General features: G+C 36.4%; 1 protein-coding gene and 1 pseudogene across 2 annotated transcripts; one reads left to right on the top strand and one right to left on the bottom strand.

The window, feature by feature from the left end:
* Positions 1–9,707: 9,707 nt before the first annotated feature.
* On the bottom strand, positions 9,708–10,073 carry LOC114289048 (putative non-specific lipid-transfer protein 14). The gene has a single exon (XM_028232683.1). It carries the CDS (start codon positions 10,071–10,073, stop codon positions 9,708–9,710), a length of 366 nt encoding a protein of 121 aa, XP_028088484.1.
* A 4,330-nt stretch (positions 10,074–14,403) lies between these two features.
* On the top strand, positions 14,404–16,287 carry LOC114270581 (NADP-dependent malic enzyme-like; annotated as a pseudogene). Its single transcript, XR_014328357.1, has 7 exons — positions 14,404–14,651; positions 14,755–14,860; positions 15,178–15,243; positions 15,482–15,577; positions 15,679–15,750; positions 15,844–15,927; positions 16,013–16,287. The product of XR_014328357.1 is annotated as an NADP-dependent malic enzyme-like (transcript).
* Positions 16,288–27,990: the final 11,703 nt, after the last annotated feature.

The following is a 27,990-nucleotide window of genomic DNA, read 5'->3' as shown; positions in this document are numbered from 1 at the left end:
TGACACTCTTGATTCTATTCACTTTGTTAATAATGTTAATATGTTATACTATGCCTATAAACTATACCTATAATTTAATACTATTGATCTGTAATTGATACTTGTTGCTAGTTGTTGCTAGCCTAGCAGATAGTTCTTTACACCTTCACACCTTCTTTACACCTTCTTTTCCTTTTGCTTTCATTTGTATATTTCCTTTGTTCATCATTTTGTCTTGTAAATCATCTCCTATATAATGGAGGTTCCATTTGGTTGCAAATATATCAAACACACAGAGCTAATATTTGCTCTCTCAATCTCTCTCAATTTCTTATATGGTATCAGAGCACAGGTTTTCTGCCTAGCCTCTTCTTCCAACATATTTTTCTGCAGATTGCATTTCATCTGTATCCCTTTGTTTTTTCGTCCATCTCTGAAATACAGTTTTCACCACACCAGAGCCTTCGTCTCCTCCGGACGATTCCAACGCCACCAAATTCAGTGCAATCCGACGTTACACGCGCTCTCACGCGCCACTTTTGTGACGGCGCGTCGCCTGCCTCCGCCTTCCGCCTCACACGCGCTCCACGCGTCCTCCACACTGTCCCGTGCTAACGTGCACCGCGCACTACCTTGCTAACGTGCGCCGCGTGTTTCTGACGTCAGCACACGTCAGCCTCTCTGCTACCGTGCACTGCCTGGCCTATTTTGCTAACGTGCGCCGCGCACTACCTTGCTAACGTGCGCCGCGTGTTTCTGACGTCAGCACACGTCAGCCTCTCTGCTACCGTGCACTGCCTGGCCTGTTTGCTAACGTGCGCCACGCCCTTTCTTGCTAACGTGCGCCGCGCCCTTTGCCTTTCATTTCTGTGCCTCTGTGGTCATATTTTGGGTCATTTTACTCCTTTTCCCACTAATTTCGGCCTTCTGAATTCACTGGTAACCTCGGTTTTTTCAGATTCTATCTCCATTTTGCTATTTTTTCTCATGGATCGCCAGGATTCCTCTAATCACCCTATTTCCGTTATTCTTGACGGGACTAATTATGTCCTTTGGGCACAAGCCATGTCTGGCTTCCTCAAAGGCAAGAAACTTTGGCGTATCATTACTGGGGATGTGTGCAAACCAGTCCCAGCTACCACGGAATCCGCTGCCACAGACTCCGCTGCCAAATATATCGACCGACTAGAAGATTGGGATAGTAAAAACTATCAGATCATCACCTGGCTTCGCAATACTTCTATTACATCCATCAGCCTTCAGTTTGGTAGGTTCCAACTTGAGTCTGCTTCCTCTCCAGCGAAGGCCATCTGGGATTTTTTGCAAGAACGCTATCAGACTACCGGTCTTGCTCACCAATATCAACTTCTGAGTCATCTTCACCGTATGCGCCAAGAAAGCACTCAGACCATTAATGATTTCCTCTCCCAACTGTATTATGTTTGGGATCAACTCGCTCTTTCTGAGCCTCCATGGCCTCATACTGAGGATGCTGCCTTGTTTACTACCTACCGTGACCAACAACGCTTGGTTCAGTTTCTCATGGCTCTCACTCCTCGTTTTGAGCCCGTTCGCGCATCTCTCCTACATCGCACTCCTTTACCCACTCTTGAGCAAGCCGTTTCTGAACTCCTGTCTGAGGAAACCAGGTTTGGTACTCTCCATCCACACCCTGTGGACTCTGTTCTTGCTACTCCCCAGATTCGGAGTTCTCCTTCACCACAGCGGTCCACTACCTGCAACTATTGTCACAACCGCAATCTTCCATCGACTCATCTTCTGGTTCATTGTCCCGTTCGTCTTTGTCGATTTTGCAACAAGACTGGCCCCGGTCATCTCCAACAAGATTGCTTCCGCAATCCTACCCGTGCCTCTCGCCATGGTCCTTCCACCGGGAATTTTTCCCGCAGCAACTCTCACCGTTCTGGGACTCCATTTAAGAACATGCCTGTTCCACGCACTGCTGCTGCCGCCTCCGAAGATTCACCTTCTTCTGTTCCTGTAGATCCTTCCACTCCGGTCTTCTCTCATACCGATGTTGAAGCCATGTTTCAACATTTTTGGCAGCATTCCGGTACTCCTCCATCTACTGCTTTGTCTACCACCGCAGGTAACACTTCCTGGTACTTTGACTCCGCTTGTTGTAATCACATGACCTTTGATCCTACTATTTTTACTCCTCTCTCTTCAACTCCTCATGTTCCTTCTATCCATACTGCTGATGGGTCTCTTCTGTCTGTAAGTCATGTTGGGTCTGTTTCCACCTCTCACTTATCTTTATCCCATGTATATCTTATGCCTGCTCTCACTTTAAATCTTATCTCCATTAGTCAATTATGTGAGTATGGTCTAACTGTTACCTTTTCCCATACTGGTTGTTTGGTGCAGGACCCTCGGACCAGGCAAACTCTTGGGATAGGCCGTAAGCAAGGACGTCTCTACGAAGTTATCCATCTTCATGTTCCGGATTCCTCTCAAATCACTGCTCCTACCACTACTACCACTACTACCACTGCTCCTCCTTTATCTCATTTTCAGCTTTGGCACTATCGTTTGGGCCATCTTTCTGTTGGTCGTTTGAAGTCTTTAATTTCTAGTGGTCATTTGGGTACTGTAAGTTCTGATGCTTTCAATTGTGTGTCCTGTCAACTTGCAAAACAACCTGCTTTGTCGTTTAATAAAAGTAATTCTGTTTCTCTTGCGCCCTTTGATCTCATTCATTCTGATATTTGGGGACCCTCTCCTACTCCTACTATGGGAGGCGCACGTTATTTTGTTGTTTTTATAGATGATTTTTCTCGTTTTACATGGTTGTTTCTTATGAAAAATCGCTCTGAACTCAAACAAATTTATTACAATTTTGCTGCAATGGTTAAAACCCAATTTTCTAAAACTATCAAGATTTTTCGCTCCGACAATGCCATGGAATATAAAGATTTTGACTTTCTTTCCTTCCTTAGGAGTCATGGTACTCAACCTCATCGTTCCTGTCCAGGTACGTCCCAACAAAATGGCCGTGCTGAACGAAAACATCGGCATCTACTTGACACTACTCGAGCCCTCCTTCTCTCTTCCTCTTGTCCAGAAAATTTTTGGGGAGAAGCCGCTCTCACTGCTGCTTACACTATCAATTGTATCCCTACACCGGTCATTCATAATCACACTCCATATGAGCGTTTACATGGCACCAGTCCCCCTTACGACACCCTTCGGGTTTTTGGCTCTGCCTGTTTTGTTCTTCTCCAGCCTCATGAACGTACCAAACTTGAACCTCGTTCTCGCCTTTGTTGCTTCTTGGGGTATGGTATTGAACATAAAGGGTATCGCTGTTGGGATCCTCTCTCCCAGCGTCTCCGTATCTCTCGTCATGTGGTCTTTTGGGAACATACAATGTTTTCCTCCCTCTCTCAATTCCGTTTATCCGTTCCCTCACCCTCTCTGTGTTTTACTAACCCTTCTGCAGATCTGTTTTCTGATGAGCTTCCTCCACTGCCCATGCCTGACTCTCTTGAGACTGCCTTGCCTACTGGTCTTTCTCAAGCACCTGCCAGCTCTGATGGTCCTGCTCTTGCTCCCTCAGACTCCTCACCCCCTGATGAGTCTCTTCCTCTGGCTCCTCCTCCTCCTGCTCGACCACACCGGGTAATCCAACCTTCTACTCGTCTTCGTGACTTTATTGTTGGCTCTACTGCTTTTTCTACTTATGAACCCACCTCCTATCGGGAGGCTCGTTCTAATCCTCTTTGGCAGCAAGCTATGACTGATGAATTACAGGCTTTAGACAAAACTCACACTTGGGACATTGTTGATCTTCCTCCTGGCAAGACTGTCATTGGCTGTAAATGGGTATACAAAATTAAAACCTGTTCTGATGGCTCTATTGAGCGCTATAAAGCTCGCCTTGTTGCTAAAGGCTTCAATCAAGAATATGGTATTGACTATGAGGAGACCTTTGCTCCTGTTGCTCGTCTCACCTCTGTTCGCAGCCTTATTGCAGTTGCTACTACCCGACACTGGGATCTTTATCAAATGGATGTGAAAAATGCCTTTCTTAATGGTGTTCTTCTTGAGGAGGTCTACATGCAACCTCCCCCTGGGTCTACTTATCCACCTCATAAAGTCTGCAAACTTCAACGTGCTTTATATGGTCTCAAACAAGCTCCCCGCGCTTGGTTTGCCAAGTTCAGCTCTACTATTCATGACTGTGGTTTCACCTCCAGCTCTTATGATACTGCACTTTTTATCCGCAAAACTGCTCATGGGACCACCTTGCTTCTTCTTTATGTGGATGATATGATTATCACCGGTGATGATGTCAATGGTATTCTTCATCTTAAACAATTTCTTAGCCATCATTTCGAGATGAAAGACCTTGGTCCTCTCAGCTATTTCTTGGGTCTTGAAATCTTCCATGATTCCACGGGTTCTTTTCTCTCTCAGGCTAAGTACACATCTGATCTTCTCACCCGTGCTGGTCTTACCGATTGCAAGACTGCCTCAACTCCCCTGGAACCTCAGAGTCGTCTTACACCTCTTGATGGCACTCTTCTCTCTGATGCTACTCTATATCGTCAGCTGGTTGGCAGTCTTGTCTATCTCACTGTTACTCGTCCTGATATTGCCTATGCCGTCCATATTGTCAGCCAGTTTATGTCAGCTCCTCGTACCACACATTATGCTGCATTACTTCGTATCATTCGCTATCTCAAAGGCACCATGTTTCATGGTCTTCATTATTCCGCCCGCTCCTCTCTTCAGCTTCGTGCTTTCTCTGATGCTGATTGGGCTGGCGATCCTACTGACCGCCGCTCTACTACTGGGTTTTGCTTTTTTCTGGGTGATTCTCTTATTTCTTGGCGCAGTAAGAAACAATCTCTTACTGCTCGTTCTAGTACCGAAGCCGAATACCGTGCCCTTGCTGATACTACTCAGGAGCTTCTCTGGCTTCGTTGGCTTCTTGCTGACATGGGTGTTACTCCCTCTGGCGCTACTGCCCTCTTTTGTGACAATCACAGTGCTCTTCAAATTGCTCACAATGATGTTTTTCATGATCGCACCAAGCACATTGAGATTGACTGCCATTTTATTCGGCAACATGTTACTCATGGTACTGTCCATCTCCATCCGATCTCTTCTGTTGATCAACCTGCTGATATCTTCACCAAAGCTCATTCTCCTGGCCGCTTCGTTGACCTTGTCTCCAAACTCAAGTTGGTTGATGTTTGTCCTCCTTGAGTTTGAGGGGGGCTGTTAATAATGTTAATATGTTATACTATGCCTATAAACTATACCTATAATTTAATACTATTGATCTGTAATTGATACTTGTTGCTAGTTGTTGCTAGCCTAGCAGATAGTTCTTTACACCTTCACACCTTCTTTACACCTTCTTTTCCTTTTGCTTTCATTTGTATATTTCCTTTGTTCATCATTTTGTCTTGTAAATCATCTCCTATATAATGGAGGTTCCATTTGGTTGCAAATATATCAAACACACAGAGCTAATATTTGCTCTCTCAATCTCTCTCAATTTCTTATACACTTTTCTTCATTTTCTTGTTCTTGTTCTTGTGTGTGTGTGTGTGCCCCTTTTTTAATCTTGATTGCAAAACAGTGGATTGATTGCATGAAGCAATGCACGCATCACCATGTTTGCGGTGTACAACATTTCAATTTCTCTTCATTTCTTCCTTGTGGGTTTGGCATTTCGCTGTTTGATGTACAATTCGCTTTTGTACGAGTCTTGTTCCATCTTGGGCAAATGATATTCCAAAGCTCATAATGTTGCTTCCACAGTAAATTTTGTACTTTTGTTTCCACGAACAAACAGATAAAAAGTTATGCAAATTTTCTTTTTTATGTAATGATATGGTTAAATTGGTGCCATTCATTTTAAATGAAAACACGCTATCCAAACCCCAATCTCTGTTTAGTGAATCTTACCCTATACTTGACCTTACCTGATATATCCCGCCCCGCTCCGCCCCCAATTCTACCCACCGGATTAGCTTTACAACTTTATTAACTTTATTTTTGTAATTGAATTTTAATGCTATTTTGGAAAGATGGTTATAATCAGTTTTTTGGTGAAAAGCTGCTTATAAGCAGTTTTTTGTGAGAGAGGAAATGAGTTATAATCTGGGAAGTGGATTATAACCCACTTCTCAAAGTAGGCCTTAATAATGTGATTTTATAACTTAGAATGGGAAATGATTTATAACAGTCAGTGTTGTTTGATATTAATCTTAGGAGGTATTTGAGATTATCTAAATGAGTATATTTTTTGACTTTTTACAAAAAAAATGTAAAATATGGATTGATTTTGAAGTGTCTTGATAGAAAAATGATGTTATCCAAATAAAATGATTATGACCTAAATAAGATAATGTGCTAAAATAGTATGTGTTATTTTAGTACATACCAAACACAACATGCTATTTTAGCACATACCAAACACCTCCTAGTGGGATTGTTGAGGGAAAGGGAAGTTAGAAAGAACACCAGAAAACATAAAAATTGAACACAAGAAATCTTTAAAATCATTTTGTATGACGAAACATATGTTAAAAAGTGAGACATTTTTTTAATAGTACACATAACTGGGTCAGGCATATTCTCCCCAGCACTTGACCCGAACGGTGTGCTTGTTTGGTTATCTCAGTTTTTATGAAAATTGAATTTTTTTATTTTATGTACTTTTTTATCTTTTGTGAATTGTTTTTAATATTTTACACAAATTTTATATTTTTAGATACATTTAATTTAGATATACTTAAAAAGTATAATATTTGTAATTTTTTTTAAAAAAAAATTCATTAAAATTCAACAAATACAAAAAGTACACCCAAAAAAATGAAAATTCAGTACATATTTTGTTGTGTTATTTTTAAAAAAAAAATTCGACAAATTTATACTTTTTAAGTATATCAAGATTAAGTATATCTAAAAGTAAAAAAATAAATAAAATTGATGACTCTTAATTCATGACTAAAAAAATTGTTTTTGAAATTTCAAACTAAACGTGATAGGTTTTATTCTGGCACCCAAAATTTGATCTTACTGTATTGAGAAACCCTCAAACCTATTTTATTCGGGTTGGAGACCTATTGGATTGGGGATTTTTGCCATCCCAACCCATGAAGATGACTCTTAAAATACTATCCTCACATCATTCTAGATGTATTTTTTTATGTAACTTTTATATAAATTAAAAGTACCACCAAAAAAAAAAAAAAAATACACACATTTTTGTGGTGCTAATGTTACCCATAACTAACGACATACAAAGGGAGAAAAAAATACGTAGATTTTGTATACAAAATAATATTATGGGACTTATTATTTTGAAATAGAATACTTATTAAAATAATACATTTAATTATTAATATATATATATATATATATATTTGTAAAAAAGGTATTTCTTCAACCTTACTAATAGTATTTTTCTCACTCACGCCTCCCCGATTTTGATCCTCTTCATTTTAAGAAATGAGATTTCCATTTTGTTTTATAAATATGCAATACGTTATCATAATTTAAAATCAATGGTTTATAACTATAACTATCACATTATTACAAGTTTTAAAATTTCCTTTTAACCACTTTTGAATTTCAAATACAGATTTATACTGTGTTTGGTTAGGAGATTTAGAGAGCGATTTGGAAAGGGAAATGGAAAAAGAAAAGGTAGGTGAAATGTGAATAAAACATGCCTATATTTTGCTTAGTTTCGCACACCTTTTTTCTTTCCCTTTCCAAATCTCTACTCAAATCCCCCAACCAAACACAGTATTAATGAAGTAAATTTTTCATAATTATTGATGGCAAAATGAAGACCTTTGACGCATCCATGAAACATAGTTGGCAATAAATGAAAATCAAACAAAGAATTTCCCAAAAGGGATACGCTCCCTTCCAGACCTCCATACTTATTTTATAGGCTTGAGATGATCAAGTATTGATTATACACAATTAAACTTGTATTTAATTAAGACAACAACTTTTATTGATCCATCTAATCTGTTTCATTTGCTGGAAATCTAAAACACTTCTCTCCTTTCCACTGCAAACTGAGGAGAAGCCCCTCTGCCTCTCTTATTTATTTCATTTGCTTCCGCATACACATATATATTTTTTACTGGAAAGGTCCCCTTCTCTCTCACAACTCCCAACTCATGTGATACTGCACCAAATAATAATAATGTTAAACTACATGAGAAACTCTGCAATAGAGACTAATCTTTTTCGCTGCACACTTTAAGATTGTATTTGTATATCTTGAATTTGTGCAGGAAAAATAAAAAGAAATAGGAAAAAGTGACACAAATAAAAGCTTATTCTTTTACTTTTTCTCATCTTTTTCATTTTATTCAAATTTAAAATTCAAATATAAAGTAATTCTATGTTCGGATTTTCAATTTATTATGTTAAATGAATTGTAATTATATATATAATTTTATGGATATTTAAAAATAATAAATTTTTTACCAACATATTTATATGTGTTCTTATCATTTTCTTAGCCCAACCAAAATGACAATAAAAATAATTTGTTCTAATTCATTTTCTTTTTTATCTTTTCTATTAACAAATCCAAAATTCAAAATATATTTTATGTATGGTGAGATAAAGCGATATAAATTATGATAAGATAACAGGAAAACATAGAGAGATACAGTATAGCAATGTTTTCATTTTTATTTTTACATTCATATCTAGAACTTTCATAAAATTTAAAATTTATTTATTTATTTTTGTTGGTGCCTGTGGGGGAGTTATGTTCACCCACCTTTAAAAATAAAGTGGATTGTCTTGATAACTTTTTGGATATTTTTTTTGAGTTCTAGTTCAGTGTGGATAAACCTTGGTCCAGGTTAAGTTTGCACGATATAGTAAAAAAATATATGCATTATTTCAAGTCTAACCATATCCGATATTGGAGCCTAATTTAGCCATTTCATTTCAAGTACATCTCTAAAAAAATTAAACATCTTATGTCTGTCCACTTAACCCAATAAATTTGAGCTATTATTTTATTATTTTTTTTTATTTGTGTTTTGAATAGTTATTAAATTATTTAGATCTTTTTATTTATTATTTGGATTAAAAACATTAACAAAATTCAATGGTAAAATGAATATGATTTTTGACAAATATTTTAATTGAATCTCTAAAAAGAAGTATATATACTTTTTTTTGTCTTTTATATTTTATTTTGTTTTATTTATGAAGAAAATATTATAAAATTATAATTAATATTTTATAAATGGGGTGAATCGGGCTGGGATGAACTAGAACTCTTGATCCCAAACCCAATCTGAATATTAAATGCGTATAAACTTTCAGTGTAGTTCGGCCCTATAGGTAAAATATTTTTTTCAAACCCTAAAAATATCAAATTAGGCTAGAAGGGCCATCGAGCCAATGGCCACCCCTAATTCTTAGTATTGTTATTATAGTTTATATTTTGTGATTTTTTTTATTTTTTGGTATAGTACATTGAAGGCCAAAGCCTGAAAAGGGTGAGTACTGCATGTGGCAATCCTAGTAATGTGAAAGTGTTCTAGTAATGTGAAGTTAAAATGTAAAAATAAAATGATTAAAATATTTAAAAAATTTACTAAAAAATATATTGACTAAAAACTCAAAAACTGTTCAAAGGGCTTGATCAATATCATCATAGTAGTCTTTGCATAAGAGAGAGATAGAGAGAGATTTGCTACTTACTAGTTGCAATCAGTGTTAGGATCAATGGTGAAGCCGAGAGAGACACCACAAAAACCAGGCAAGGTAGCAATAGCAGTAGCATTAGGGTTGTAAGTATTAATGAGGTCCATTAAGCATCTGCAAACGGACTGCCTGTTATCAATAGAATCCGCGAGGCTATTGAGGCCCACTACTGCATCACAGCATGGCGATCCCGGAAATGGGTCCGGTGATCCATAAGTCACGAAGGTAGAGCAAGCTGAGATGAATGCTGTCACGGTGGTGCAATCTATCACCGCTATTACTGACACTGCCTCCCATAATAGCAACACCAACACTACTACACCCCTCGTCGCCGCCACTTCTTTCTTCTGCCTTGTACCCATACTTACATCAAATTCAAATCCCTCACTAGTCTTGCAATAACCCTAAAACAAAATGCAGCATTTCATCTGTTATAGTGTTGATGAAATTGAGTTGGTGTGGAATGAGGAACGTGTGTGTGTGTGTGTATTTGTGGCTTAGTCATGTTGCATGACTTTCTATTCTACCTATGCAGGTGAATAGAAATAGAAATAGAAATATCAAAATTGCAAATTTTAGCACGGTAATAGGTTCAATTTCTAGTGAAAATAACAAGTACAATTCATTAGAATTCATTGCCACCATATCTACTGAAATGTACATTTTAGACAAGACATAGGAGTATACACCTTCTTCGTACGGTAAACATTAAAATTTTAAAGTAAATTAATCACTATTCGATTGATCCACACAAAAAATGTGTCCATGATCAATCAAAGTTAAGATGATCAAAATTTTTAAAAGGAACTTACTGATAAGTCTCATGTACTAAGTTCAAAACCCAGCTAATCCCAAAACAAAATACTTGCACCAATTAGTCCAATACATTTTTAATTGTTACCAAAAAATCCTTTTTTTTTTTAATTTACAGACACTGTTCACATTTTACTACCGTCGGACTTCCGTCAAACGGTCGCCGGAGACTCGTCGGAATGTTTAAAACATGTTATGAAACTGTAAAATTTTACAGTTCTAAAAAATGTTATAAAACTGCAAAATTTTACAGTTTTAAACCATGATTCATTCCAGCACCAAAAAAAAAATTGAAACTGCAAAATTTTACAGTTTTCACCGCCTATAACTAAAACTCGAAAATTACTTGTTCAGAATTCGAAAATTTTCTCATTACAAATCTGTGTGATATCTGTACAAATCTGAGTCATTACAGATCTGTTTCAATGATATTATAGATCTATTTCATCATCAACAACAACAACCATAGATCAACAACTATCCCAAAAAAATTTGTAAATAGAGAGAGAAAGAGAGAGAAATTGATAAAGATATATACACAAATCTGTTCAATCTAAGCACAGATCTGAGGATGAGCGTCTTCTTGTTCTTGTTTTTCATCGCCTTCTTGTTTGACTTCAGGACTGAGATTAGGGTTAGAGGAGGAGACGTAAAGAGGGAAGCAAGGAAAGGACTTTTGGGTGTACTCAAAAAGTTATGGAATTAAATGGTGTCCACATGTTCCACATGGGACCTATGGATAATTTTCCCAATTTTTAAAGATATGTGAACCCGATTAAAATTACATGGATTAACTCATTTTAAAATATGGGCCACACAGTCCATTTTGACAATAGGTTAAACCAAATATTCAAGTCCCATAATGACATATGTCAAAATCTCCAATAATTGCAAAGTATTCAAAATTTAAATTCGAAATCAAATTATTTTTATATAATAAGAGAAAATTTTCTCTTATTTTGAAATTAAATTTAAATTAATAAGTATTAATTTATGGAGTTCTAAAAATTAATATCTCCCTAGAGCTGATAAAGATAGGCCCCTTTCATAAAAGAGGGGACCTTTTTAAACGTCTACCACAGGCTCTGAAACATTCTCAAAACTCTAGTAAAATTCCTTTTCAAGATTTGACGACTGTAGCACAAGCTTGTAAAGCTACAAGTCTAATCTCTTCTCTCTCCAAGATATCATTTTGAATACTATTTGGGATAAAGTCATCGAAACCCTCGATCAAGTCTCTCTCTTCAACTGTCTTTGTGCAGATACTTGAAAAAATTCGTTAACTTCTTTGATTCAGCAATAAGTTTTTATAGTCATTGGATTGCAACTCGTTTTGGAGATCAAATTAGAGCAATTGTTCTTTTGTTATAGAACATACCATATACGATTGTACCCACTTTATTTTATTTAAAAAAATCAAATATTTGTGCTACTTTTTCATGTGTTTATTACATGACGCGATATTGGTGTGTACAAATTTCTGCCACACGGTTGCGACCTCTTTGCCTCTCATGTATTTCTCTAAAGTCAAGTTCTCGAAATCCCATTTGATCAAACACAAAGTGGCTTCCGAGAAACACTACAGGAAAATGAGGATTTAACGGTGTTTAATTAACGACGTTTAGTTAAACGTCACTTTTTTTGATAATTAACGGCGTTTTTTAAACGTCGCCTTTTTTGTTAGGTAAAACGACACCGTTTCGTAAATAGAAGACGTTCAAAAAACGCCTCCAAACCCTGCCTCTTTTCACACCCTCTTCTATCTCTCTTTTATTTTGTAAACCCTATTTTGAGCACTGCTGTCTCCTTCTCACTCACTCAAATCTCTCACTCACTCTTTGCTCTCTCTCTCATTCAAATCTCTCTCGATTCTACTTCGATTCTTCTTCAGTTCGGTGATTCATCTCGGGATTGCGATTTTGAAGTTCGATTTTGAGCATAGATCGGTGATTCATCTCCGTGGATTTGGAGCTCTTAGTCTTCTTCGATCAGAGGTTAGTTGCTCTCTCTTTCTCTCACTGAAATCTCTCTCGATTCTTCTTCAGTTCAGTGATTGTTCTTCGATTCTTCTTCAGTTCAGTGATTGATATAGTGTGTTATCGTAGATTTGGGCACAATGAGATGGATGAGCCGTCTTTCACACAGCCACATATGTACAAGGTTAGCCTTATTATATATTTAGTTTTCTAAACCTTACCGCTCTTGTTAGAATTGGGGTTGCAAGCTTAATTTTTGTTAGTTTCGGATTTGTTTCTGGTTATGACACTACATCTATTATTAACATCTATTTGAATTTAGTGAGTAATTTTTTTTATATTTGTGATGTGGAATGGGTGCTGATAGGTCATCCGGAATCACCCCTCAACACTTGAGATTTATGAAAAAAAAACTTTTAGAATCTGGTGAGCTGATGAAGGAAGACATGTCACCCTTTGAATCTGTGTGATGTGTCTGTGCATCCTCTATAATTGTTTTTTGTCACTCGAAAGTTAAGTTATTTTATGATGTTCTGGCAGTCCTGAAGTCAAGACTAATTTTACATTCTGTGTCTCCTCGTATTATGTTAAATTGCCAAAGATGAGTTCTCTTTGATTGCTAAATCCACAACGCATTGTTTGAAAGAGATAGTCATGATGCATTGTTCATCAGCAGAAGCTTTGTGCACTAAACGCGACCTTTTTATCTTTTTTATTTTTATAAACATGATGTGTAAAGGGAATGTTCAAATCTTTGGGAGCATGTGATACTGTTTTTGCTGAGAACATGGTTGTGCCCCTGTTTTTTCTGAGAACTTGATGCTGCATGCATTTTGTTGGATTGAACTGCATACATATATTGTTACATTGGGGTGTGCGCTTTTTCTTTCTTTTGCTTTTTTAGTTGGGACAAGGCTGAGCTTAGTTTACATTTTTTTTTCTTTTCTTTTCTTTTTGTGGTTGACCTGAAGTTGTAGTTCAATTACAACACATCCCAATGACAATAAAAAAAAATGAACTGTCAAATCAACAAAAAAAGACTAATTGAAGTTGTAGTTCAATTACAACACATCCCAATGACTAAACACTCAGCTTAGTCTACAAGCCCATTACAACACATCCCAATGACAACAAGGTCCATGTTTTGTCAAACGGAATTGTCAACACTCAACTTTACCTTACCTAAATCCTATAACATAGGTGTTTGTGTAGAACATTATTTTAGCTATTATATCAATTTGTCCTATAACATATATTACAGATCAGATTCATTCGAGTTGAGAGTGATTAGGAAAATGATGCTCTGCTCCTTATTCACTTCTTGTTTGTCAAATGAGCTCCAAAAAGCTGAGCCTGTGGTTGGTTGAATAATGGCAAGGTGAGCCTGAAGGAGGTTGGCAACCTCACTTTAGTTCAAATCATTCTTGTTGAAATTTTCTCATTTGACTTATCAGGAGAAGAAACTGATGGACAATATTCGCCAATATCAAGTTCCACTGCAAAAGTACATGGCCATGATGGACCTTGAGGTGCCTCTTTAGTCTACATCAATCCCCAGTTGTGAATTTGAAGCTGATTGGTGCATATGTGTTGTGTGCTTAGATGCTGCTTGGATATGAATTGATTTTGTTTTAATTAGCATCTGGAGGAGCATTTACTCTCATACTTATGCTAATTTTGATATTTCATTTACCCTTCAATCTTCATTTCCCATATCATTGTAATCTCTCTTGTTCTGTTCTTTTACCAATAGCTTTTTTTAAACTTTTTTTATACCCCTTTTCAGTGTGTGTTACAAACCGCTTTTTTAAAATTTCTACTTGAAAGAAGGGATTCTTGCTTTAAGATACTAGAGAAAACAAAAGCATGTAATTGCATTTAATGTAGCCTTTGAAAGTAATAAAAATGGATGTGGGAGATGGGAAATTTCTGTCCTTGTTGTTTATTTTATTTTATTTATTTTAAATCTTTTGTTCTTTCTAATTGCTTTGGTTTACAGGAGAGGAATGAAAGGCTATTTTACAAGCTTCTTATTGATAATGTTGAGGAACTTCTTCCTGTTGTCTACACTCCAACTGTTGGCGAGGCTTGCCAGAAGTATGGGAGCATTTTTGAGTGCCCTCAGGGTCTTTATATTAGCTTGAAAGAGAAGTATGACTTTCTTTCAGCTGTACATGTTGCCTTTTTCACCCCTCACGTTAGCAGAATCCTCATGCACTAGGTCATTTTTGTAAGTAGTATGTTACTTTTGCAGAGGAAAGATTCTCGAGGTATTGAAAAACTGGCCTGAAAAGAACATTCAAGTTATTGTCGTGACTGATGGTGAGCGAATTTTGGGACTTGGGGATCTTGGCTGCCAGGTGAATGTTCATTTTCCATTTTGTTTTAGTACATAGATAATTACCTTCCAAATGAATAATTATTTTTTTTGTTCATCAGCCAAATGCATAATTAATTGTAAAAACCAAAAGGTAGAGTATTTACATGACAGTTTTTTCAGTGGTTCCTTGTTCGCATTAGTTATGGTACTAATCTAATACATATTTATCTTCTTCCTATGTATTAATTGGAATGTGTCTCTGTCTATTAATAGGCAGGCATTTAATTCAGATGGCCTGTTGTGGCAAACGCCTGTTAAAATGCATTTGTAGCTAATAACAAGCTTAATTTTTATCAGGGGACGGGGATACCTGTTAGAAAACTGGCTCTGTATACAACACTTGGCGGAGTTAGACCTTCTTCGGTACGTGTCACCAGCTAATCATATACAGTTGTAGATGCTCATTTTAGTATATCTTATTTGAAACCTATACTTCAGTACCGATGAAACTGTGTTAATATGTGTGTTTAATTTTCAGTACTGTGTCAAGAAGTAAATGCCATGCTTTAGTTGTCAGCTTGACCATATAATATTGATTGGTTTTAGCGCTATCCTCTCCTTTTTACCATTTTAGTAACGATCTGTTTACTTGCCTGTGCAGTGCTTGCCCGTAACCATTGATGTGGGAACAAACAATGAGCAGTTGTTGAAAGATGAATTCTACATTGGACTCAGACAAAGGAGGGCAACTGGGAAGGTCCAATAGTTTTAGCATTTTATTGTGTTTAGTTACAAGCATTAAGATACATTATGTAATTCTCTTTAATACTGAGGCAGTTTTGTCAAATTGTATTCCAGGAATATTATGACCTTCTTCATGAATTCATGACTGCTGTCAAGCAGAACTATGGTGAAAAAGTACTCATACAGGTGGATTTGCATCCTTAATCTGAAAAAATTTCAGGGCCTGATCTTGTTCTTGCAGTTCTAATGTTGGTTTGATTTGCTACCAATGCTTTACAGTTTGAAGATTTTGCAAACCACAATGCTTTTGAGCTGCTAGCGAAATATAGTACTACTCATCTTGTCTTCAATGATGATATACAGGTATGTGATAATATGGTCGTCGTTCAAATAACCTTGAGGAATCCCATGTTCTTGTCTTAACTTTTTTTTTTCCCCACTTTTGCAGGGGACAGCAGCTGTGGTTCTTGTAGGGCTTGTTGTGGCACTGAAGTTACTTGGTGGATCCTTGGCCGAGTAGACATTTTTATTCCTTGGTGCTGGGGAAGTGAGACTCTAATCTGTCTTCCTTCTTTTACACTATAAACCTATTTTCCTCTAGGGGCCACTGGACAGAATTCCATCTCTTTACTCAAAAATGTCTCTCACTTCTAGTTTCTTCCAGTTGTTTTCAGCACTCCTGATTCTGATATAGTTTTGCATTCACTAAAAAACATGAAAAATAAGGAGAGAAACCGAAAGAAAAAAAGAAGAGTATTCTAGGGAAATGTGTGTATGTGTTCATTTCTTGCCTTTCTATTTCGTTCTTTACCATGTTTGTGTAGCAAAGCTACTCATCAATTATGTTCTTGAATGATGCTCAGGTAACCTTGATGCTATTATATATTAATCTTTGTCTGGCCAGTAAAGGTGCCATGAGAATGATGCACTTCTTTAGTAGTGTTTAGGAGATTGCTAAATCCACAACCGTTATGGCTGCATCCAGATTCCACAGCCTCATTTCTTATGTGGGGTCCACCTATGTGAGAGGGAACAATGTGGGTAAAGCCCAAAAGTTATGATTTTAGCAGTGGCATTGTTTTGTATTTTATCTGTTTGCATCTTGTCTTATCATATGACCAGATCAAAGTCTGGAGGTTAGAAGTATAAATTCATTGCCAACAATACATATAAATGAACAAATAGCACCACAGGAGGTTAGAAGTATGAAGAATCAGCTACTGTTTTCGTCTGATTCTGGTGGAAGAATGCTTTTAAAATCATATCCCAAGACAATTGCTTGTGAGGAGTCAATGGGGTTATATGCAAGTAAGGATTTTCTTATGTCGCAACAAACCTGTCATCAGAGAAAATATTTTGCTCCTCACTGGTCCGTTGAATCTGTTAATGAGGCATTAGAGGTCAGTCTGCCAATGTATTTCAATCAGTATTTGTTTTGATGCTGTTTATTATTGCACCGAATTATTGATCTTTTTAGACCATGTAAATACATCATAGAGAAGAAGAAGGTTGTTATCTTATTTAGTGTTTAATTCTATAGAAAGGCAATGTCTTTAAAGCGTTGTTTCATGTGAATGCTCACAACAGACTTGGGGTGCGTTATAATTTTTTCCCTATATTTCTGTTGCATCTCCTTGTTCTATTATGATGCAAATATTATGAACTGTTCTGTGTTGTTAAGCCTATTGCAAAATCGATGGAGTTCAAACAGATGTTCTCATCAGTGGAATTGCTGCTCAGAATAGAGCTGTAAGTCTGGGGTTGCTTTTTCTAGTGATGTTCTAAATGAAGTGCTGTTGACTTCAATTGTCTGCGTACTTTTTGTACATTGTGCATTTAATGGATATAAAGTGATAGGAAGTTAACTCACTAATCTTGATTTGTTTGCTTTCTGTTCCTTCATCAGCTGTATACTGTTAATCATTGGCAGTCCCATTTTTTCTTTAATTCATTACTGGATTTCGGTATGCTTTTATATTCAAGTACATTTATGGTTATTTGCATGCTTAAATTTTGTAGTTCCATCAACTTGTTTTGCTTACTTCTATGTGACTCGCTAACCAATTCCTTGTGTATGTCTTTTTCTTTATATCCAATTTGATGATCAGAAAGTAGTTACCATATTCAGGGAAGCAAGAATAGAATTATGTTGATTGGATGCACTTTAAACTATGTCAAGGGTGATGGAAAAATAGTTGTCCATGTACATTAATGATTTTTAACAGGCAATTTTTTCCACCCTTTCAAGTTTCATCATTGCTAGAGCTGTAGGGATTATGAGTGTGGAGTCCCATGTTAGCCCTCCGAGTGGTTGAAGCTGCTATTAGGATTGTGAGTGTGGGAAGTGGTTCTTCTTGCATCATTTGACTATTTGGGACAATAATCCTTTTTATACTGGGTATGGCCAATTGTGATTTGTGCGAGGGAGGTTTAAGTGTCATGCTAGGCACTGTGAGAGGCAGGTTTAACTTTGAGTTTGCATAGTCAATGTGTACATATGGGCTTGCTCTTTTATTTCTTAGAGCAGATTTGTTTTACAAAGACTGGACAAGAAGAAGAATTGTAATTCGTAACAGCTTTGTTTTTGTTTTCAGAAATGTACTTGTCAAAGGAGGTGACCTCGCTTCTTCATTGGATGCTGTTGATATTTTCTTTGATGGTATGCTTAATGTATTCATTGGGGTTTTTGAGTTGTAACTGTGTGTATCTCTAGGCGGTGTCTTTTGCTAATTTGATTTCTTGATTTGATCTTCTAGGAGATAATTTCTATGAGTTGTGTTCACCACGCATAAGAACTCGGAATACTCATGGAACTGGCTGCACTTTGGCTTCATGTATAGCAGCTGAGCTTGCAAAAGGTTCTTTAATGCTATCAGATGTTAAGGTAATCTATTATATGTTTGTATTTCTGGAACTTCTAACAGTTATGTGTGCATTGCACCAAAAAAATAAATAAGGCTGCAATTTTTGTTTTTGAATGTAATAATGGTGGTTTTGAGTTCAGTTTCACTGTTGACATAGACCCAAGTTACATCCAAAGCTTAATTGATCACTTGATTAAGCTTATTGCCCTCACTCAGTCAAACCAAAAAGATAGAGTGGCATTTTCAGCAGATAACTGGCCTATAACTTAATATATGAAAAGACCTTTGGCAGGGTAAAAAAAATTGAATACAGATCCATATAGCGGGCTCCATATTCAGGATTGCTTTTGTTGCCATTTGCTTTGTGACATTTGTCACTATTTGACTGATGCACTATTTGACTGCTCATGTTTACGTGTTTTTTGAGTTAATGTTCTTGAATGTTGTTGCTTGTTCTTAAAATATTAAATATGTACCTTGGGAAACCGTTTTTGCCTTTCATTTGAAACAATAAGGGGTCAAAATTCAAGGAAATGAAATATGCAGTTTACTTAATCGGTCATGTGACTAATTTTGGACATTTTACCTGGCAATACTTTACATTTACATTGTTACCAGATGCTTAAAAGGAAGATTACTATTGTTATTCACCCCAAAAAAAGATTACTATTGTTATTATGGTGGTTCATATTGCTATTTATTGAAATAAATGAAAAAACCAATTTGAACCTAGACAGAGTAATCTGATTATCACATTGTCTGAGCTTGAGGGATCATTTATCAATTCACTTTTTGCAGGTGGTTCATGTTGTAAAATCAGATTCCAGACTTGCAAATAATGACCTACCTGTTGATATCCAAAGGTTGAGATGTCGTGCTCTGTGTTATTCAAAGCGGACCTTAACCTGCTACACTTGAGGGCAGCATTTCACGAGCATATCGGTGATGTTATGGGTGCCTTGCGAGACTATCGAGTTGCTGTCTCTGTTGACCCAAACCATGAGATGCTGGAACTTCACAGCAGTCAAGAGCCATGAACCCCCAAAACACAAAATAGAATAATAAAAAAAAAAATGGGGTTTTTTTTTTTATTTAAAATTTTAAATATTGTGTCACCATTGTATATTTTGTGAGCATGTGCAATGTAATGTCCATGTTTATCTTCTTTATAATTTTTTGGTAATCAATATCATGGACTGTCCTCACCACTGTTTCCTTCATACTTTTCCAAATGGCATGGATTCATCAAGAATCAACACTTAAAACTATGGTAGAGTGAGTGTTAATTTATTTAGGAATGGATCAGCTACTGCATGGATTTAACTTATTGGATTTTTTTCTTGAAGGATGTTGTATTGGGTACTATTATAGATGTGAGGGAATAATAATCTCACAGAAATATGTCTGTACAAAGTTTTATTCATTATTGCTATTTTACAGGTATATTTTTAAAGTTAAATCTTACAAAATTAGTAGTTTAAAAAAAAAAAGGAAAAAAATCTATTGCGGCGTTTTTCAAAACGTCACTATAGTTATATTTTTAAAATAATAAAAAAGCTATTACGACGTTTTTGAAGCGTCGCTGAATGCCTGTGTGACGTCATGTTACCGTTGACTGCGACATTTAGTGGCGTTTATAAAAACGCCGCCTATACTAAATTTTACGACGTTTTTAAAGCGTCATAAACTTATAGTGACGGCCGCGTCCTCGACGTTTGGTGGTAAGCGTCACTAAAGGAATTAGCGGCGTTTTTCATACATATAGCCTAAAAGTCATTTTTCCAGCAGTGAAAGGTCAAACCACTTAGATCAACAAGAACGTTATGGTTGCAACAAAAACGAGCAACACCTCTACGAGGCTCGTGACTCGTAGTGAAGTTAAAGCTACCTATAGACATCTCATTTTTTACTGTCCTTAAGATTTGGGCGCTCTGTGAAGAGCTTCCGATGATGAAAGCAAAGATCGCTTTGAGCACAAGTCAGGGATGAAGAAAAATAAACCTTTCTACACTCGTTTTGTCCAAAGAATTTTTCAGTCCTTCAAACCTATTTTCCAAAATGTTTTTAAGGCAAGTGGTGCCTGCTCGTTCATTTCGGCCATTCTTAGCTTTGTACTTTTCAAAAGTGTTGAACTATTTTCCAAAAAACAGAGCTTAGAAAGCCGAAATGAGTGAAAAGATAGGAAAACTTTTGAGAAAAGTTTGGTCAGACATCTCTTGGTTGGCTGAACTCTTTTTGAGAAACATGACAGACACCTTCGATATGAATAAGCACATCCTGACAGCTTATGTTCGGGCAAGCACAATTGGACCATTGTTGTTATGCCACACAGTTTTTTGAAAAAATATAATAGACGAGTCTTGGTCAATCGTACAACTTTTGTCTGATCAGAATCAATTGACGTTAGCCAAACATATTTCACATGAGGTGTTCCCTGATATCTTGGAATATGTTATCTGGATCCTTGAAGACTAAATGGCATATTCCAAGCATCCCAAGCCTATAGAAACCGCTCTTCTTGGAAAGTTTAGGGTTGGCCGGTTAATTAGTTAGTCAATTTGGTTAATTAAGTGAAGTGAACTAATTAAGATTAGATAATTGTTTAATAAATTAATCAACCTAAGTAAGAGTTAGTGAGTTTTGACATATTCTCTATACCTATACACTTGGACTACGTTCTTCATACCTATGCTTGGAGACTTGGAGCTAGGGATCTTCACTAGCTTGAGTGAGCTTGGATTGGAGCTTGTGACCAGTTTGGACCCTATCTCTACTAGCTTTGGAGGTAATTCCCACCGCCATTTTCAATATTCTTGCATCTTTTACCTCTTTTTCTTTATTTTTAGAATATTTTTGAGATATTGAGATCATTGTTATTTTGTTGTTGATAGTTTAGTTGGATTCTCTCTTCTTCTACCTCTTTTTGTAGTTAGTAGAGCTTGTATAATGACTTTATCCAAGTTTGAATTGTGTTTTCTTGATTTATTATGTGTTAGAAGCAGAGGCATGACTTCCTCTATGAGAATGGTTACATTTTTCCTACTCCTTACTCTATTTTCATAAATTTGGGTAGCTCATACTCTCATTCATGTGCTAAAGGGTGAGAATCTTTCCATTCTCATTAGAGTTTTCCCCTAATTTTGTTGTTTTGTTGATTTTTGTTGATATAGAAGCCTAGGTAGGGTTTCCTCCTCAAGAATAGACCGAATCTCCCCTCTTTTCATTATTTCATGAATTTGGGTAACTTATACCCCTTTTTCATGTGTTAGAGGATAAGAATCTCTCTATCCTCATTGGAGCCTTTTTTATTTTATTGCTTTGATTGATCATTACTGATGTAGAAACATAGAAACTAAGGCATGATTTCCCCCATGAGGATAAGTTAGGCCTACCTTCTCAAAACACTCTTTATTGGATTCGGGTAGTCTATACTCAATTCCATGCGTATGAAGGCTAGGACCTTCTTATCCTTGTTAGAATATTTGTTTTAGTTATGGTAGTTATTGCGCTGGTCGTGTGCGTTGGAATGTGTTTCTTTTCTCCGTACCCTTGCTCTCTCTCTCTCTCTCTCTCTCTCTCTCTATCTCTAAAGCTTATTTACTTTGCTTTAATTTTTGAGTTGTCATGGCATTCACATGATTAGATTAGGTTCATGTATCTGAGCCTAGATTATTATGTCTTAGTAGATATTGTTATCATTATGTTGTGTGCTTTCTTTGATAATCCATATGCCATCTTTTGTAGCAATCAGGCTCATAGGATTCATTTTGTGTGTGTATTTGAATTTTGTAGATTATTGCATCTAAGATCATGCATATTTTTAACTAGTTATCTTTTGTTGCACTTGGCTAGAGTACCCGGTGAGTCTCCTTCTCATTTTTCTTTACATATCATGTAGTCTTACATCTAAGATCATGTATTGATTTATGAACCTTTACGCTCATGACATGATGCAGAGGAGTACTCGGTGAGCCTTTCCCCTTTCTCTTGCATCCCGTGTGTGTTTGTTTCTTATTATGTCTAGCATGCGATGAGGCTATGTGTTTATGTGTTTTACCTCTATGATTCCTCATTGCATAGAGGCCTCATTGCCTAAGTTGGAATGATTCTGATCTCTCCGCGTGTTAGTTGTCCCATTTTTCTATGAGATTTCTACTTTTGAACCATTTTCAAATTGTGAGAGATTAGAGTATTCCAAAGTAGGTGATCTGATCTATACTTGTTTCCTTTACATAGTAAAGATAATATTAATAATCAGGTTATATGACCTTATTATGTTAATAATTCTCATATCAAGAACTAATAGAGGTCGATCTTTGATGGATAAGCAGGGTTGCTCAATTGATGACTTTCTCCCTCATACCTAAACTCTTGAATCAAATTCTTGGTTGTAACAGGTAGTGGCCTTTGACACAAGTCATGTTTTCTTAGTTATTATGTAGCGACTCCATATATCTTTTTTGATCTATATTTAGCACTTTTGTATGATTAGTGGATTTTCATTAGATATGCTAAGTCTAGACTATTCGCTTGTGTCTCACATTGCACACTTATGTCGACTCAATCATCCCATGGATCATGTTGATGAATCCTTGGGGGAGAGCATCTAGAATAACTAAGTCGTTAGGCTTGACCTGCCCTTGAGGTACTGCTCTAACGCCTCCATTAATGTACCGATCTAAATGCCCGGCTATAACTAACTCTTCTAAGTGTTGTTTCGAAGGCATGCAATCTTCTATGTGGTGTCCTCGTTCATCATGGTAAATGCAGTGGTACCTTGGATTGAACCCCCCTATGCATTCCACAACTTAGCCGGCCACCGAACATATGCCTCGTCACGAATTTCACTTAAGATAAGATAGATTGGTATCTTGAAAATCGTAGTGATGCAAGTTCGGGCATTCAACTTTCTCCTAATATCTTTCTCTTCATCACAAGGATTGTTAGTCTGGTCATTGTTACGACTCCTATTGCGGTTGTTGTGGTTTGCTCCACAGTTTTGCTCCCTTCCGCGATTGTTCAGACGATTATCCCCATGTTCGACCGCATAAAACTTTCCTGTAACCATTTTGTCCGCCATTACTGGATTTTTCTTTACGATGGTTGCGGCTACGTCGTCCTTAACTCTTATGTGCTTATTGATTCTCTACATCAGTAACTCTATCGTTAAGGGATGGTTCATTTTGAGCAAGTCGCTCAGCCTATGTTAGACTGGTAAACCTCGCTTGTATTGAGCTATTGCCAGGTTGGTTGGACATTCATGAATCTCATTGAACATTTCTCAATATCTGGCATTATACGACTTGAGCAAATCACTTTGTTTCATTTTTACTCCCAGAAGGTGGTCAACTTCCTTTGACGTTTTTGTGTTTGTTGTGAATCTGGTGAAAAACGCCTCTGCCAACTGCTGCTACATCATGATGCTTCCTCTGGAAACCTTTGTAACCATTTAGACCTAGCTCGCTCAAACTTAATGGGAAAATTAGACTCATTAAGGCGTCATTCCACCTATGCCCCGCTATGACTTACCGGTAGTGGCTCACGTGTATGTATGGATCGGTCTTTCCATTGTAGAGGGTGAACTTTGGCTGGTGGAAGCCCACTTAAAGAGGTGTGTCCTCATTTGTCAAGGGAAAAATGGATGGTGTTTAGTCTTGCAAAATCTCTATCCATCGGTATGCACACCATAATACGAGGTGTTAACATTATGACCTCTTCGTTGCCATGAGATAAAAGGGCTAATTTTTGCAACGCTAGCACCCTTTGGGCCTCCCTCTAGCGTGTCGTCTCCTCTAGGACGTCTCTCAAGTCCTTCGATCAAGCGAAAAAAGAATATGTGGACGTTGTTGACGGATATGAATGATGATAACTGTTGTCTTGAGTATAGGGCTTCTTTGTCCTTGACATGGAAGCGCCAATTCTGTAGCTCCTGCTTACGAAGAGGGTAGGTGTCGCATGCCTTCTCCAGTTGCTTGAACGATGGGACTGGGTGCGCTTACTGTGGTTTTCCACTCTAACTACATCATTTCCCTTTAACTGTCATTTCATGGCTTCTATCTTCGCCGCCAACCTTTGGATAATGGTGTCCTGGTTCTTCAATCTGCTCTCCAGGAGCTAAGTATGAGACCCTTTCTGCTGCTGGCGCCTTTTAAGTCTCCGCGAATGTTCTGGGCTTATTGCGTGCTTATCTCACGCATCTATAAGCAGCCTTTGCATGAAAGTCTCCAAGCTTGCCATCGGCAGAACGAAAGGTAAGTCCTTGCGCCTTTTGACAGATTGCGGTGCTACTCCATCAACTGTGAAAATCGGAAGGTCTTTGTTGTTCGCCATTAGAGTTGTTCACAAAAAGTTGGAGGATAAAGTTTTTTTTGTCAAGATTCCCACAGATGGCGCATCCGTACTCCTCGTGTCCAAGCTCGTGTTGCTCTGAACGACGTCTTGCTTTCTGAAACACAATGAAGGTGCGCTACCTGGCAAATGTTTTGCCAAAAAATCCTTTTAACGATCAAGTTAGCACTCTTGAGAGATAAATGAGAGTAAAGAGAGTGAGCAGTATAGGTTTGCTTACCCTTTTCTAAGTGAAGTCGTACACCTTATCTAGATTGCTACCTTACTTTCCAAGGTTGTGCGCACACTACTTCCATTATCCTTTGCCGAACGCATGGATGTACTATCCTCCTCTCATTTCCTTATACATGTACTCGTCAATACCACCAAACAACATTGGCCAAACTTCCAAATGGTATTGACGTGTACTTTGAGCGATCTCATCTCCTTGCATTGCATTGGGCCACTTGAAATGTTCAGATCGAGCTATCACTTGTAACCAAATCTCACTTCAGTTATCCGCAACTGTACTAACTCTGAGTGTTCTGACGTTGAGCTAAAACAAGTTGGCATCATCAGACGGCCTTACAGCTCAGCGAAGCCCTTCAGGGCTCTCTACATTTAGATCGATCCATGGATATTATCTTTCACAACTCGGTTAACTCATTTGCTCGTCACCCTAGTAGCCTTTCACATATTAGCTCGATCGATATCTTCAACTTAGTTCTAGATAGTGACCTCAATCTTGGCTTAGCCCAGCTCATTACTGAAGCACGGGTACAGCCCAGCCCATGGCTCAAACTCATAAGATATCTCAGTTCATCCTTTGACCTACATAACAGTCCGGTTGTTCGGTCAAGCACGAAGGCCTACACTAGATTTAGGTCAGCCCATTTGTTCGACACAAATACTCCTCTCAATTACAATAACATAATTTAAGGAAGTGATATAATAATGTTGTGGCAAATTAAAAGAGTTTTAAACTTTATTTAAGAAATACAAAATCATTTATAGACCAATCAAATTGTAACATATAATTAACAAAGAATAAATAAAATCAAAAAATTGAGAAAAAATGATTTAGTTTTTGAGTGGTAATAACCTCACAACGTATTTGCTGATATTATATAATATAATATACATTATATTATGTCTTGAGCCATCAATGGAAGTTGTTTGGTTGTTTGGTTTGGTTTTCTAAAATTTGTTTCAATTTTTTTTTTCTAAAAAATTAAAAATTAATTTGGTGAAAGAAATAAAAAAAAATTCTAAACACTTATCATTTTGATATAATTTTGTCTTTGGGAGCTCAGAAATAATTTTAAAAATTTTCAAAATAGTTTTTCAATATTTTTTTATAAAATACAAACCAAGCATATTTAATTGTATTTTATTTGATCACAAATATATTGTCATGGAATTATACTTTTATCTCAGGGTAAAATAATAATTGTACATTTTCTATTAAGGTTTGTCAATCAATAATTCTAACAAAGGAGGTTAGTACAATTTCAGAAGAAGTAGAAGAGGTCTTTATAATTCTCAGATACCTTGGGGAAGATTTGTGTAATTAGCTCTAATTAAAATAATGTCATAATCAATATTACAATATGTTATAACTAATAACAAAATAAATCATAACCAAAGACATAAATATCATAACCAAAGTTGCTTATGGTACCCACTAGAATTTCTCTATACGATAATAAACATATAATTAAAAACATATAATGAGTCATAATCAAACATTACATAAAAGTATAATTAATAAAATTTTCGTTAAGTATATTATCCCTATAAAAAATCATGTTAATCGGGATAACAGAAATTACGTGTTCGGATCAATTTTGTATGAACTGTTTATTTTCTGACGTCCATTTTTTTCATACAAAACTGATTTGAACATGTGATTGTCGTTATTCGATTGATTTGATTTTTTGTAAGAATGATATACTCGACGAACCTTAAAATGTGAATAGTTCCAATCATCGAAATAAGACTCAAAAGTAGACCCAATAGACTAGACAACACTTTTTCAGCCCAATTTGGGACTAGAGAGAAACCAATTCCTTTTTGTTTCCACTCTTTTTTTTGTCATCATTTGAAACCTTGACAGGAAAAGGGTCAAACCATATTGCAGATGAAGGTCTGGTTTGAAAACTTGACTATTTTAGTTAACACTAATGTTTGGAATCCCCACTGGGGAGACCTCCAGGACCCTAATGGGCGGTCATTGGTGAGAACTTTTTTTTTTTTTGTTCAATCACTAACCCCCACATGTGTGTGGGGGTGGGGGATATTAAGTGTTTTATCATGGTCCTTTAGTTAGTTTTTTGACTTTTTAATTATTTTATAAAATGAAAAAAAAATTGTTGTTAAGATGATTTATGAATTTTTTTATAATTGGATAGATGATTGTGAGAGATAAAATAATTGATTGATGTGTAAAATGTCATATTTTATTTTATTATTATTTTTATCTTTATTAGTTATTTTTTTTAAAAAAAATCCCTAACAGGACCTAAGGACTTGTTTGTTTACCAAATATAAAAGCCGAATATGAGTGTGGGATTGGATATAATATGATGTGGGTCCCATATATTTTTTTGTCTCCCTATATCCTATGTTTGGTTGCTCTGCATTTAGCGAGTTCAGATAGTATATGATACGAAAGAGAGATATGCAATACTGCCCCCTATATAGCTCATAAAATAATTAATTTCCTATTATCTCATCATATATCATATCTTAACCAAACGTTATATAAATGATCTCGCAGTATATATAATTCACTTTATATCTTATAACATATTATATTACATCCTTATAATTAGGTATTACATATCTTATTTAAACTCTTAAATCTAATTCAAACATGTTTGGATTGAGTGATTTGGAGAGAAAAAAAAAGAAAGAAATGGAGAGATATGCATTTCTCTTATTTGTTTAGATAATTTAAGTGGAGAGAAATGAAAATAAATTGGGAGAAATGAAGAGAAACTCATTTATCTTATAAGCCTCATTTTCAATCTTTCCAAAAGTGAAGAGATTGAGAGAGAAAAAAAATCACTATTTTCATAATACCAATTTTGTCCCTATAAAAATAAAAGAAATAAAATAATTAAAAATATAAAAGGTTATTTTGATAATATAAAATAAAATAATTTCTTTTCTCTTAATGAAATCTAACCAAACAAGAATTAGAAAAATCATAATCATAATCATTTCTTTCTTT

Source organism: Camellia sinensis, chromosome 1 (assembly GCF_055761805.1).
Source record: "Camellia sinensis isolate YWXY chromosome 1, ASM5576180v1, whole genome shotgun sequence".
NCBI classification, from domain to species: domain Eukaryota; kingdom Viridiplantae; phylum Streptophyta; class Magnoliopsida; order Ericales; family Theaceae; genus Camellia; species Camellia sinensis.
The sequence above is the reverse complement of the archived record's forward strand: the minus strand, read 5'-3'. Positions and strand labels throughout refer to the sequence as shown.